The sequence below is a fragment of the Podarcis erhardii genome (genome assembly GCF_964252035.2).
Source record: "Podarcis erhardii genome assembly, chromosome: 2".
Lineage (NCBI taxonomy): Eukaryota > Metazoa > Chordata > Lepidosauria > Squamata > Lacertidae > Podarcis > Podarcis erhardii.
In genome coordinates this window covers 39,229,347-39,243,715 of record NC_138498.1, presented here as the reverse complement: position 1 = coordinate 39,243,715, position 14,369 = coordinate 39,229,347, and the positions used below count along the sequence as shown (strand labels likewise).

The 14,369-nt window shown below is 40.7% G+C and overlaps 1 protein-coding gene and 1 long non-coding RNA gene across 3 annotated transcripts in view; one reads left to right on the top strand and one right to left on the bottom strand.

Moving 5' to 3' along the window:
• Positions 1-150: 150 nt before the first annotated feature.
• LOC309335720 overlaps positions 151-14,369 on the bottom strand; it is a 164,164-nt gene continuing 149,945 nt past the window's right edge. The window contains exons 12-15 of one of the 2 annotated variants that reach the window (XR_014153658.1): positions 13,662-13,794; positions 12,901-13,006; positions 11,244-11,371; positions 151-3,377 (exon numbers count right to left, since the gene is read on the bottom strand). This is a non-coding gene — a long non-coding RNA (uncharacterized lncRNA). The remainder of the gene's footprint in view (positions 3,378-11,243; positions 11,372-12,900; positions 13,007-13,661; positions 13,795-14,369) is intronic. The other variant, XR_014153659.1, reaches the window with a different exon arrangement.
• Positions 3,330-14,369, top strand: part of LOC309335558 (myosin-3) — a 35,726-nt gene continuing 24,686 nt past the window's right edge. The window contains exons 1-14 of the mRNA XM_081850643.1: positions 3,330-3,401; positions 7,062-7,273; positions 7,738-7,881; positions 7,963-8,119; positions 8,319-8,346; positions 8,460-8,574; positions 10,104-10,196; positions 11,310-11,373; positions 11,452-11,550; positions 11,761-11,864; positions 11,940-12,078; positions 12,387-12,505; positions 13,170-13,319; positions 13,717-13,887. Of these exons, the coding sequence (XP_081706769.1) occupies positions 7,070-7,273; positions 7,738-7,881; positions 7,963-8,119; positions 8,319-8,346; positions 8,460-8,574; positions 10,104-10,196; positions 11,310-11,373; positions 11,452-11,550; positions 11,761-11,864; positions 11,940-12,078; positions 12,387-12,505; positions 13,170-13,319; positions 13,717-13,887 (1,587 nt within the window). The 5' untranslated portion in view covers positions 3,330-3,401; positions 7,062-7,069. The remainder of the gene's footprint in view (positions 3,402-7,061; positions 7,274-7,737; positions 7,882-7,962; positions 8,120-8,318; positions 8,347-8,459; positions 8,575-10,103; positions 10,197-11,309; positions 11,374-11,451; positions 11,551-11,760; positions 11,865-11,939; positions 12,079-12,386; positions 12,506-13,169; positions 13,320-13,716; positions 13,888-14,369) is intronic.

Genomic DNA, 14,369 nt, shown 5'->3' with positions numbered 1-14,369 from the left:
GCACTCATCTGCCAATACAGTGGTACCTCAGGTTAAGAACTTAATTCGTTCTGGAGGTCCGTTCTTAACCTGAAACTGTTCTTAACCTGAGGTACTATTTCTGGATTAGCGGAGTCTGTAACCTGAAGCTTCTGTAACCACTGTATACTATTGTTATGTTTAGATTTATAGCCCATGTTATTGCTAAAATAGCTTTGGCCTACATGGGAAGTTCTACCAAGTTCCTGTGTCCCAGATTGAAGCGGTACAGAGAGCAGTACAGATGCTTCTGAAGCATTTCTGCTTCCCACGGCATACATCTTACAATGAGATGTTTCCTCTGGAAAATGCAGTTAGTGCAGAATGCTCCAGCACTATTGCTTACAGGTGTGAAGCTGTCAGCATAGTATACCTGAGCTGAAAGGGATGCAGGTGGCACTGGGGTCATTGAGACTCTTGGGCTTGCCGATCAGAACATCGGCAGTTCGATTCTGTGTGACAGGGTGAGCTCCCGTTGCTCTGTCCCAGCTTCTGCCAACTTAGTAGTTTGAAAGCATACCAATGCAAGTAGATAAGTAGGTACCATTGCGGTGGGAAGGTAAACGGAGTTTCTGTGCGTTCTGGCACTTGTCACGGTCCTCCGTGCACCAGTAGCTGTTTAGTCATGCTGGCCACATGACCCGGAAAGCTGTCTGTGGACAAACGCCGGCTCCCTCGGCCTGAAAAGCGAGATGAGCGTTGTACCCTATAGTTGCCTTTGACTGGACCTAACCATCCAGGGGTCCATTACATTTTACCTTTTCTTTAGCTGAGCTCAAATATCTAAACTGGCTGCCAGTTTGCCACCAAGGCTGAGTTCAAGTGTTACCACTGGTACACAAAGCTCATAATGGATTAGGACCAGTTACCTTGAGGAAAAGCCTTATCCCATATGAGCTGACTCACTTTGACCTACCAAACTTGCACTGCTGCTTTAGTCAGGAGTCATGCCTGTGGCAGTACCTGTGCTTTGGAACTCTCTGATTATTGACAATAGCCAGGGGCCATCATTGTATTTTTTTAGATGCCTACTGAAAACATTTCTGTTTTGGTGGGCCTGTTAAGACACATGATCAGTTACATGTTTGTTTTAAACATTTTTAACAGTTTTAAAATGTTTTAACTATGCTTTCATTTTATTTTTAACTGTATTTTTTATTACGGATGTATCCTTTCTTCAGCAGGAAGGGCAGGATATAAATTTGATAGGTAAATAAGTAATGCTTTGGATTCTGTTTAGACACCTTTTGAAAATGGCTCCTTAAACTATATTACCACACAATTCCTTATTGCAATAAAGACTAGGAACTCCACCCCCCCCCCCCGCAAATAAAAGTGGCTGATTTAAATATATTTATATATTCAATTGGTAGGAACTGGGAAGGGGGCTCTGGAAAGCGCATCACATATCATGAGTCTTGATAGCAGATTTATAACTGTTTTTGATTGTAATATGCCTGAAAATTCTCCTACAAAATTTATCCCACAAAGTAGATAGAATATAAATTTTTAAAACAAGTAATTCAAATGCAGTATGGGTTTGGAACCCCACTTTCTGTTAAGTGGATGACTAGCCTGGGAGTGTCCCTGCTTTAAGATACTTGCCCTTTGTTTCTCATTAGTATGTTTTGATTTACACGACGTCTGCTTTCATCAGCTGTTACCGATTCCCTCTTTGGTAGCATAGCTTTAATTCTTTGGCATGCTGCTTAGGAGGTCATCCCTGTTCAGGACAGTGGCAAGCTGATGATAAACCCTTAAGGATAAGGACAAAAGTGTCAGAGATGATAACTAGATCTTTGTTAAATATTAAGGACCTGTTCTCCTGACCTGGGATGTTGCAGGTCTTTCTTTGTTCATTCAGGGGATTCATATTTCATTTTTGACCAAAGTCCTTAAACTCTCTCCGTACAAAATTCTGGCCTTTGACAGTTAAACTATTTTGTTTTGTAGAATCCACCATTTTTGTTGCTGAATCTATACTTCCTTTTTGGTGGAATGGTATTACCTGTTTTTATAACTCTATATACAGTTTCAACCTGCCCTGGTGAAGGGCAGACAATAAATCTTACAAAGAAAGTAAGAAGGGTCTTCAAAATGGCTTGCAATTATTTATTCCTGTCTTGACTTCACTTTTTATTCAGTCACTCTTTCAAAGCTTGCCCTTCTGTACCTTCTTACCCCTCTTCCTTTTTAACACAGAAAGGGAGTTAAATCCCTTATAGCGCAGCCTATACCATTGTAATCATGCGAGCAGGACCAATTGGGATGGCAGAAAGCCCACATGATCTCCCTCAACCAGATGGAGCATATACTCACGCACACTTACCTGCAGTGTGTTTGTGTGTGTGAATGGACACATGACCATCTATGCTTAATTCCCAGTGTTCTGTTTTCTTACTGTCATTTTTACCTGAGGCTTTTGCTTTGCAAAACAAAAAAGAAGAGTGTTTCTTTAGTGTCAACATTCCTGCTGATAGTGGATGCTTCTTCACACATTATTCCAGGAAAGTACATATTCCACATATGGGTTCAAACTGCAGGCAAATGCATGTGTGTATATATATATATTGCACATGTGTTTGGGAATCTCAGATGTTGCATTTTAGTGTCTAAAATGTAACAGATTCTTAAAATGTAATTGATAAAATAGCTGTTTGCCATGCTACTAAAATGCAAGTATATTTGCAGGATTTGATCCAATAAGAGCGCCAGATGGAAAAACTGTCACAAACTCTCTTTTTTAAAGGGATCAAACACCAGATCTCTCCTGCACTGGCATTACTTCCCAAGTTTAAAGAAATGGTTAGCTTCCATGCCAAAGTATCACAACTGATAAATAATGACTAAACTTGGTCATTTCTATTAATACATTTTCTGAGGGTAAATAAGTGTATAAGTGGCAAGCAGGCTTTAGGACCAGTCTCTGATTTCCAAATATAGAGAGGGGTTGAGCTAAGAGAAGAATCACAGCCTATAAAAGCTGGAGGAGATGAAAGGCTGACCTGTGGCTGCGAGCTGTGAGAGGTAAGTTTGATAATCAGTCTCTCTCCCTCCACCCCCATTCCCTACCCCCTCCTTCCTGCAATATGGGCAACATACTCCAGAGCTTCCCACTTTGGGAAAGATCTCAGAGCAACCAAGTATTAACTTAGACAATAAGGGCAGCTATACTTTAGCTGAGCTTAAAGGCGCTTTGCTCTGAGGAGGAATTTTAGGGGGAAGAGGGTCCATTTCTGTAGTGTATTTTGAGATTCTAAAAAATTCTCAGCTGTTGAGGATCCTGGACTCATGAATGCTTACGCTGTCTGCTCCTTTCTAGATTAGACGTCTTATTTCATCCAGTTCCTTTCTTCTTTCTGTTGGGAGTGGAAAATAAAAAGGTGAGAAGTCAAGGTGTGGCGCTATGTGTCCCACCCCTACCCCACCTCCCAAATTACATTTATTGATACTTTTTGTGTGATGCAATTTCATTTTCTCAGTCAGTCTGCTGTGGAGTGATAATAACTGCAGTGCTTCTGTGCTTGTGTATGGAGGAGAGGGAAAGTACCTCCCTCTACTTTGACTTTCTTGCCTGCAAATTGTGGGTGAAGGAATGACATTCTAAGAAATAGGCGGACCATTTTGTGGAAAAACCAATCTCCCATGCACTTATGTTATCATTTTCCGGCATTCAGTATTTGAGGAAGAGACTTACAGCATCTTAAAGATGAACTAATTTAAAATGGCATGAAGTTTTATGGACTACAATCTACTTCATCAGATGCATGAAGTGTTATCTTGAGTTATTAGTGCATATACACATGAGGGGGTTGTGTAAAGTGAGGTCAGAGAGAAATAAAATGTAGAAAAGTACTTAGTTATTTAGTATACCACCCTTTACCTGTAGATCTCAGGGCAGTTCGCAACAGAAAATTACATTATAAAAAACACAAAATGCATAATGAAAATAAGAACAAAACCAAATCAATAATCCCCCCTCCTACCACACATTTAAAAGGGCATCAGATAAATAATAGTTCTTAATGACCCTGACATCGGTGAGCCAATTAACACATGTATTGTGCTAAAAAAAAAATCCTTTGTCTCAGTTCAGTTCACAGGTGACAGTCAATGTTTGTCACATTCAGAGTAGACCCACAGAAGTCAATGGAACTACTCCTAGCATGACTAATGTTGGATCTTTCCAAATGAAAATGTTGATAAATTGTAATTCATTGGTTTCACACTCTCCCTTTGAAGGTATTTTGTTCTAGGATGACTAGTTTAAGAACTTTTACAGAGTGTCTTGGAAGGCTGAAATGTACCCTCATTCTCTCACAGGCCTTAGGTGGTAGGTCTATATACTGACATTCAGATAGCACCCCTACCAAAAACAGCTACTTAGCAGCAACAATAGCCCATACAAAAAAGATAGGAAGCAGCCCCTCTGGCAGATCCAGATGCCTTGGGTAGCTCAGCTGGTACAGCATGATAATAATAAATAATAATAATAATACTGTAATAATAATTTATTATTTGTACCCCGCCCATCTGGCTGGATTTCCCCAGCCACTCTGGGCAGCTTCCAATAAAGATTAAAAATACATTACAATGTTACACATTGTAAAAACTTCCCTAAACAGGGCTGCCTCTTAATCATGGGTTCGAGCCCCACATCGGGTAGAAGATTCTTGCATTGTAGGGGGACGGACTAGAGGACTCTCGTAGTCCCTTCCAGCTTTACAATTCTATGATTCTATCGCGCTCTGCATATCTACTCTGGAAACACTATCACAGGACCTAATAATGTCACTCACAACTTCAGGGGTTCATTCGCCTCCACATCTGCTAATGTGATATGTGTCATCATCTGCCAACAATGCCCACCTGCATTTTACAAATAGGCAAGTCCCTGAATTACAATACATCAGGCACTTGAATGTTATCACTTGTGGATGAAAGCGAAATAAATAATGTTTAGGTTTTTATGTGTTCACTGGCTTACCATTGCCAGGATGTCTGTGTCATTGTGAACTATTATGTGAATTACCATTGCTAAGTATGTAATTGTCACTATCTATACTTTTTCTGCATTTCATTTCTCTCTGACCTCGCCTTTACAATCCTCCCCACAAACCACCTCCCTATAACTAAGGAGAACACTTCACACCTCTGATGAAGTAGACTGTAATCTTTGAAAGCTTATCGCCAATAAATGTGTTAGTCTTTTAAGCAGCCACAACACTCCGTTGTTTTCACTGCAATAGAGGAACATGGCTACTCCTCCGGAAGACGTTTAATATGATCTCTTTCCCAAGTGAGATCCCTAATCTCTCATCATCAGAAGCAGCAGCTCCATCCCTGAAACTGCCTGCAGCAGATGGTTGAAGGTTCTTTGTTTCTCACTCACAGCACATGCAGACACATGCTACTTCCCATCCACTCAACACAGAGACTGCAGAATTCAATCAACGTTCCGCTAAGCACAGGTGCCACTTCATATCTCAAGTAATATTATATTTTCACAGCCACTACCCCCTTCTCTCCTTCCTCCCCTTTCCCAGTACACAGGGACATTCAACAGCAACACACACACAACCTGATGAAAGAAAAGGGGGCTTCCATTTACACTGAGTGCAGGAACGCTGCAAGTGGGAGTAAACCAAGTTTTCCCCCTGCCCAGGAGTTCCTGTTACCATCTTACTTGTTCATCTCATCCCATGTTCTGAGCGAATAAAATGTAACTTGGAAAGTAGGAGGCACAACAGAGGTGCTTCCTCACCAAAGAACTATGCTTAAGGAATGTGTAGAACTAAAAAAAAAACCACCCACCCATCTCAGGCCTTGCTATGACAAGCAACATATGTTAGATGCCTAGATTTAAAAGCACTCAAGCAAGCAAGCAAGCCACATTTGGTCTCTTTGGGTGGGTGATCCTACCAAAAAGGGGGGTGATCCTACCAAAGGTAATGTAAACAACTGATTTTTTTCTGCACCAGATAGACCATTCACAGAATTATAATAATAACAATTCTATACCAAAGTAACTAATTTGACTCGAATATACAAATCAGGCTATGTTACATGCAATTGTTTTGCATAATTTCTGTTTTCTGTCAAAATTATCACAGGGCAGGATGCAATTGTGATAATTACTTCTGTATTTCATTATTTCTTTCAAATTATTATGCTTCCTTTTGAAACTTAAAAAAATAATCAATTGCAAGGTGCTGCATTCTTTTCTAGATTCCAGATTTTGTATTTGTGCAACTATTTCATGGATGCTAAACTATCCTCACTATTGTTATTTGCTTCAAAATGGCAATTTACTTATATTCATTCTTAATTCTCCTTGGTATTGATATTTTGCCCTTTAACAAAGTTCTTAGACAGTTGCAGATAAAAATAAAGCAACGTAAGAAGCATATTAAGGGCAAATAGGTAGACATAAGTAAGCTAGTGATCTTTCAGGAGACATAACGATTGGATTATAGAAAACTGAAGGGAGAGTGTGCCCAGAATTTAGTGTGAGCTATCCAATGCCACATATTTCAGGTGTTTTTGGACTTCAACTCCCATCATCACCACTGGCTTGAGCTGATGGGAACTGGAGTCCAATAACACCTGGGTGGCACTAAAGGCAATGACTGTTTTAAACTTGTCCATGTACATTGGCCCAAATCTGAAAGTGACCCAAAGACATCACAAAAATGTCACAAAATGGGTTGGAACGGGGTGGGAGCAGAACAGGGTGGTGCAATGCGGTCTTACATGGGCCCACTGACATGGGGGGGCGGCGGTCTGGGATGTAACCCCGGTCCCTGCCTGTACATTGTATACCCCTGGAGTAGTACATAATGTCAGGATTACAGAGAAAATGGAAGTTTGTGGGAATAGCTGGACCTTCTGTTCTGCTTACAAAAGGGATCATTCACGCTGCTGCACACTCTATTAGATTTAGGAATAGGGACCATGTCTGGTATTGTCTGAACATGATGTCTCTAGTTCAAGTTTCCTAGACTTCCACAGAATAAGGACTGACCCTCCTGTCTCATGTTTAGCTGCAGCAATGAGCAGTGATGCAGAAATGGAGGTTTTTGGGGTGGCTGCCCCTTTTCTCCGAAAATCTGAGAAGGAGCGAATAGAGGCTCAGAACCAACCCTTTGATGCCAAGACCTATTGCTTTGTGGCTGATCCAAAGGAGGAATATGCCAAAGGGAAAATCAAGGGCACTGAAGGTGGCAAAACTACCGTGGACACAGATGATGGCAGGGTGAGTGTCTTAGAAGATTTGAGGTGGGGTGTGGAGTCCTCCTTTTCAATAAGCATGCACTAAGATTTTCCAACTGAATTGTTCTGATCATAATTGGGACAAAATTTGCAAAGCATTTAAACTGCTGGGATGAGCTACTGAAAACATCTCTATAATAGGTATATTAATTTTTACACAAAGAGTTTCCGGTCTTTCCTGAAGATAGGTGGTGGTATCATCATCATCATCATCATCATCATCATCATCACCATCCTACATTTCACCCCAAGATCCCAGGGTGGGTTACAATAATTTAAAACACAACATTAAAAAGTTTTTAAAACTTACAATTATTTAAAAAAATCGCAAAATAGTTTGGGTCCTAAATATATGCCATCACTACTGAAATAATTTCATTTGTATTGCAAACTTACATTGTGGCATAGCCATTCTTCATCGAAAGTCCTTCCTTCTTTGCATTTCAGACTCTGACGGTCAAGCCAGATGACGTGTATTCTATGAACCCACCTAAGTTTGACAGAATTGAGGACATGGCAATGCTGACGCATCTGCATGAACCTGCTGTTTTGTATAACCTCAAAGATCGCTACAGCTCCTGGATGATTTATGTAAGTGGTGCTATCCTGGTCCACAGAAAGGAATCCCCAAAGGGACAGAGTCTAACAGTATTTTTATTGGTTTTCATGCAGACCTACTCGGGCCTCTTCTGTGTCACTGTTAATCCATACAAATGGCTGCCTGTATACAATCCAGAAGTGGTGGCTGGCTATCGGGGCAAAAAGCGCACAGAAGTGCCTCCCCACATCTTCTCCATCTCTGACAACGCCTATCAGTTCATGCTAACTGGTACGTATACTTCACAACTGGAAGGGGAATAAGGTGTTATAAGCAGAACGGAATTGGTGGAACAATCATGATATCAGCAGGCTTAGTAAACCTTTATCACATGCCCAGATTTGAGGGAAATTAATCCAGTGGTTGAACCTATAACTCAGCATATGCCTCTACAGCATAATGAGCATGCTTCTCTCTTTCCTTTTGGCAGATCGCGAAAACCAGTCTATCCTGATCACGTAAGCAGATGCTTTGGGTTTGTCCTACTTCTTATTGGCAAAGTACAATTATAACATAAGTAATGGTCCTCCATTTTTCTTTACATGATGCTTGCTTGCTTTTATCATGACAGTGGAGAATCTGGTGCTGGAAAGACTGTCAACACCAAGCGTGTCATCCAGTATTTTGCAACAATTGCAGCTACTGGAGAAGGAGCTAAGAAAAAGGAATCTCAGTCCAAGATGAAGGTAGGACAAGATGGGCTGGCATTAGTGCAAATAAACCTGTGGTTGTAAGCATACAAAAGGCACTGCTGAAGAACCATAGACTCTGAACAACTTCCTGACTGGTTATACAGTCATACCTTGGAATCTGTTCCGGAAGTCCGTTCGACTTCCAAAACATTCGGAAACCAAAGTGCGGCTTCTGATTGGCTGCAGAAAGCTCCTGCAGCCAATTGGAAGCCCCGTTGGACGTTCGGCTTCCAAAATTAGTTTGCAAACCGGAATAGTCACTTCCAGGTCTGCGGCGTTTGGGAGCCAAAACATTCGAGAACTAGGCTGTTCAAAAACCAAGGTACAACTGTACTCTGTTCTGTTAAGTGATCAGGTCTATAGAATTTCCTTCATCAGTTAAGAAATAATGGGGCTTACAGCCAAAGTATCACAATCCACCAAGCCCTGAGACTTCACTTACTGGATCCACATTGGATAGCCTCATGAAGATTTTTTTAACCATGCTTTTTCTTTAAAATAAGGGCTGTTGATTTCTAAGCAATAATTAATTCATTCTGTGACGCCCTTATGACGCTTGCTTCCAGAGCTGTTACAATAAAAAGCTATGTAGCATACAGCATCTCAATAATTTTCACGGCAACTGCTGAGAAAGGGAAGTGGTTGAAGAGTATGTTGTTCTTTGTTCTTTTTCTTTTTTTGCATTACCTATCTTCCTCTGCCCGAAACGGGTTGTGGAATGTGGCTATATCCAGCCACTAATCTAAGGGTGCCTCTAAGGCTAAGCAACACAGTACCATGGACAGCTGTCCAGGTAGTAGAAAGGACAAATCATTCCTCACACAGGAATGGTTCTAGTTGAGATGCACAGAGAATTTCCTGCTGTTCTAGCCACACTTTTGTATCTTGTTCCAGGGAACAAGGATGTAGTATGAAAGGCGTGGCCACAAACTGTTTCTTAATTCACCATTAGTTTCTTACAGTTTCCTGTCTCCTGTCTCTCTTCCTTTCTTTTCCTCCCTTTTCCATTCTTTCATTTCTTCATTCCCTTCCTCCCCTACCAGAGCAATTCAGAGTCAAACTTCGAAAAAAAAAACCAAACAAACTGAGAAGGGATCATACAGTAGCTATAAGGATGCATGCAACAGACACCTTCTCACTTGAACCCTTGAGTCACTTTCAGATCCCTGCTTGGTTCAGGGAATAATGAACACATCACCTGTATCTGAATACCCAAGACCAATCACTTGTCCTAAAATGAACATAATTATGACTCAAGGTCCATTCATGACCCAGGCATTCTTCACGTTAATCAGACTTAAGGATCTAATTAAGACTTGGTCAAATTGGAGAGTGTAACAAGTTAAGGGGTAGTTTTTCATGAAAACTAATGTGGAAAGTTAACACTTAGCTGTAGAATATAGCATTGTGAGCACAGCATTGTGCCCAAAGTCTTGTGTATTTATCCATGTACATTCAATAGCTGATGCTTCCATTGCTTTATTATTCACTTTTCAAATATTTCTTTTCCTTTCCTTTTATAGGGGACACTTGAAGATCAGATCATCAGTGCCAATCCCCTATTGGAGGCCTTTGGAAATGCCAAGACTGTCAGGAACGACAATTCCTCTCGCTTTGTGAGTGTTGCATACATTGCAGGATCTAAAAGTCATTATCAATTTTTTAGCCAATAATATCAGCTCTCTCATTATTGTGTTTGCATTTCACATCCTGGGACTGATTATGAAGGTGTTGCCCTGGAGGAAGTCCCGCTGAAGAGATGTGGCTTGCTTTGTAGTTGCTGAGAAATTAAGAGGCAATTCACATATCAGTTTTACGTAAAGATTTCAAATTCTTGTTTGTCTTTGATAAGTTGTACATCAGTACCAAGACTTTGAAGTGCTTCAGTAGCATCTTTTCATGTCTTCTAAACTTATCTCATTTTAAGAAAGCAGCTTGCAAATTGATGCATTTCAGAGAAGGAAGCTGAGCTGTGCACATCAATAAATGCAAATAGCCAAAAGCTGGGATTCAGCTCTAGCAGTAGAACAGCATTTTCTAATGTACTTGAGGTTAGCAGACTAGCTTAGGAGGCACAGGACAGGCTGTACAGCACACACAGATTTGTCCTTCAACACCTCTAGCATCAGTCCTCAACATTTGCTACCTGAAGCAGCTGCTTCACTCCGCCTACTAAGAGGACTGGCCCTGTCTACAGAAATCATTTGTTTATTGAAACAGTTACCATACTGGCCCGAATATAATCCGCACCAGCAAATAAGCCGCACCTTTAAAATCCGAAGGGAAAAAAAGAAGAAGACAATACCCAAATATAAAACACTCCCTTAAAATTCCGCAGGCACTCTCACCCATAAATGGCAAATGTAGAAGAAAATCCTACAGCGATATTATAAAAGCCAATTTTTGTAAGGTTGTGAATTTAAGCCACACTTTAACTTTTCACGGTCGGAATTTGGAAAAAAAAGTGTGGCTTATATTCAGGCCAATATGGTGTATCTCATCTTTTGGTTTTTCAACTGAGCCACCAAAGCAACTAACACCTTACATTAAAAATAGAAACTTAACACAGAAATCAATGCCCCTCCCATCCAGAAACACAAGGAGCAATTCCAATAAACAAACAAGCAAAAATGTTAAAATGAAAAATCCATAATAGATCATACCTGGTAGCTGTGTTTTCTGAAAGGACCTGGATCTCTGTTATGACTTTTTTCCTCTGTACTTTGCAGGGCAAATTCATTCGGATTCATTTTGGTGCCACTGGAAAGCTGGCCTCTGCAGATATTGAGACCTGTAAGCATCCTGATTGGAACACAGCCAGTCAAATATTAAACCGGGTATACAAACATTAAATGTGAATCTTTGTTGCAGATCTGCTGGAAAAATCAAGAGTAACTTTTCAGCTGAAGGCTGAGAGAAGTTACCATATTTTCTACCAGATTCTCTCCAATAAGAAGCCTGAACTTATTGGTAAGCAGAATTCTCATTTATTTCCTTCCTGAATGTCTCAGATTATCTGGTAAAGCAAAAGAGGATCTTATGCTAGTTGCTCAACCAGAGCTACACAGAACTGGGTGGGGAGAGGGAGAGAGAGAATTGCTCAGAACCATTTACTCTCCTTCTGTATCTTAATCTAAGATGTTATGTGGCGATTATCAGACTCTTCTAATTTCATTTCAGAAATGCTTCTCATTACAACAAACCCTTATGACTACCCATTTATAAGCCAAGGGGAGATTTCAGTACAAAGCATAGATGACCAAGAGGAACTAATAGCTACAGATGTAAGTATAAGTGCTGCTACTAATATAAATACTGAGTAAGAATTTCAGCTAATTGCTGCATGAACTATCTTACAGACGGCTATAGACATCCTGGGCTTCACTGCTGAAGAGAGAGTTGGAATCTATAAACTAACTGGGGCAGTTATGCATTATGGGAACATGAAGTTTAAGCAGAAACCACGAGAGGAGCAGGCAGAGCCAGATGGCAGTGAAGGTAACAGATCTCTGGCATACACCATTAAAAAAAGCCAGTTTCCAGATCTCATGGTGGTGGGTGGAGAATTTTCATGTGAGATGTGCAAAGCATCCCTGGAAAGATTTCACATTAAAAGAGATTATATACAGTTTTTCCTCAGCTTTTGGCAATTAATCTGAATCACTCTCCCTGTCATAATTTTAATGAGTAAATTACAATGGCAGCTACAACGTTAATTGTGACTATCCCATTCTCAAATAATTATTGCTTTCTGGCTGTCCTGAAAGAGTTCCATCCATATTTGCTTCTCATATGTTGTTTTGTAGAGGCTGACAAAGCAGCTTATCTGATGGGCCTGAATTCTTCAGATTTACTGAAAGCCCTATGCTTTCCCCGAGTGAAAGTGGGAAATGAATATGTGACCAAAGGTCAAACAGTGGACCAGGTGAGGCCATGGATCAGATCAAAAACATGTATTAGCTTATGTGAGGGGCTCTTACTGAGGCAAGGTACATTTCTTCCTTTCAGTATGCTGCTTAGTAAGGATTTACAAGTTTGGGGGGGAAATCTGTTTTCTTCTGGTAACATCCATCCCAGCTAGATTAATGCCACTGGAGCACTATTCAGAAAAGGTCACACCAGCAGGGAATCCATAGGGCATTTGCAATGGTTTGGGATAGATAGAGAGGAATTTCTGGTGAGATGAGACAACATCTACATGACACCCAGTAACATCATCATCTTCTTTCAGGAAGCCCTGTGGTAAAGCAACTTGTATTCCCCAACCCAACTTGGAAGGAGAAGTTTGAAGCAGAAAGACCAGATATTTAAACTACTCACCTCTTGTGGTGGGTTTCTGAGCTGGGATCATTCAGTTTCCATCTTAGCTAGCGAACACTATTATTCCTGGGTCATTCCATATCCTAGGGTCTTCTAGTCCAACTCCCTGCAATGCAGGAATATTTTGCCCAACATGGGGCTCAAACCCACAATCCTGAGATTAACCATTTTATGCTATACCAATTGAGCTCTAACTTGTGCAGTAACTTGTTTCAGCAACACTGTTTAACTATGTACTGGCCGCTAATTGTCTGGACTGTTGCCTGCAGGTGCATCATGCTGTCAATGCCCTTTCCAAATCTGTCTATGAAAAGCTATTTTTCTGGATGGTACTTCGCATCAACCAACAGCTGGATACAAAGCTGTCCAGGCAACACTTCATTGGGGTCTTAGATATTGCAGGCTTTGAAATCTTTGAGGTATGTGGACCCATTGTAACTTCTTGCCTCTCTTGTAAAAGCCAAATTAACTGCCTAGGCTGAACTTGTTCCAGAAAGTCGGCTTATAAATATTTATATAAATGTATTTTGCCTTGTGCACTCTGTCCCAGAGCATGGTTGTAATGGGTGATATGGGGAGCTGGGGAAGGGGAAGAATAATTTCCCCATGCTCACAGCTTCTCTTCCCTTTTGGAGAGGGACAAGTTCCTCCCTAACCTCAAAGAGGTACCATTAATTAAGAAAATATTCCACTATTCCCTTCTGCATAGCCTCCTTCTTTTCTCTAAAAATTGTGAAGAATTAATTCTAAAAACTGCTTACCTGTGTACCTTTGAAGCCAAAGCCATCATATTAACATCATATATTCTGTTGTTAGTTCAACAGCCTGGAGCAGCTCTGCATCAACTTCACCAATGAGAAACTGCAACAGTTTTTCAACCATCACATGTTTGTGCTGGAACAAGAAGAATACAAGAAGGAGGGGATTGAATGGACTTTCATAGACTTTGGAATGGACTTGGCTGCCTGCATTGAGCTTATTGAGAAGGTACATTTGCCATATTGTCTTGCAGTGGCAGACCTTGATTTTTGAGGCCTTGAAAGTTGAACTGTTATTGGGACCCCTTCACGACCAGCAACAAGGTCTGGGTAACCACTGTTATCTTCTTCAGTGGGGTTGTTCCATGACAGATCACACCACACACACACACACTACTACATCTCAGATTTTGCTTAAAATTGCTGTACTGTGACACTTCACCTTTACAACATCTATGCTACTGATTCTCAAACTTTGGAATTGTTGAAATGCATACAGCAAAAAATTAATCCGTTTGAGTCATGTGACTGAAATTGGATCTACTAGACCCAATTTTTTCAAAGCAATGTGGAACAACGTCACTTCTGGGACCCCTCCGGGATTAGGGCCCCTGAAGCTTATGCTTCATTAGTTTCATAGTAGATCCACCCCTGTTGCCTTGTAAATAAATATCCACTTCATAGAAATATATATTTGAAATAAAACTTGTT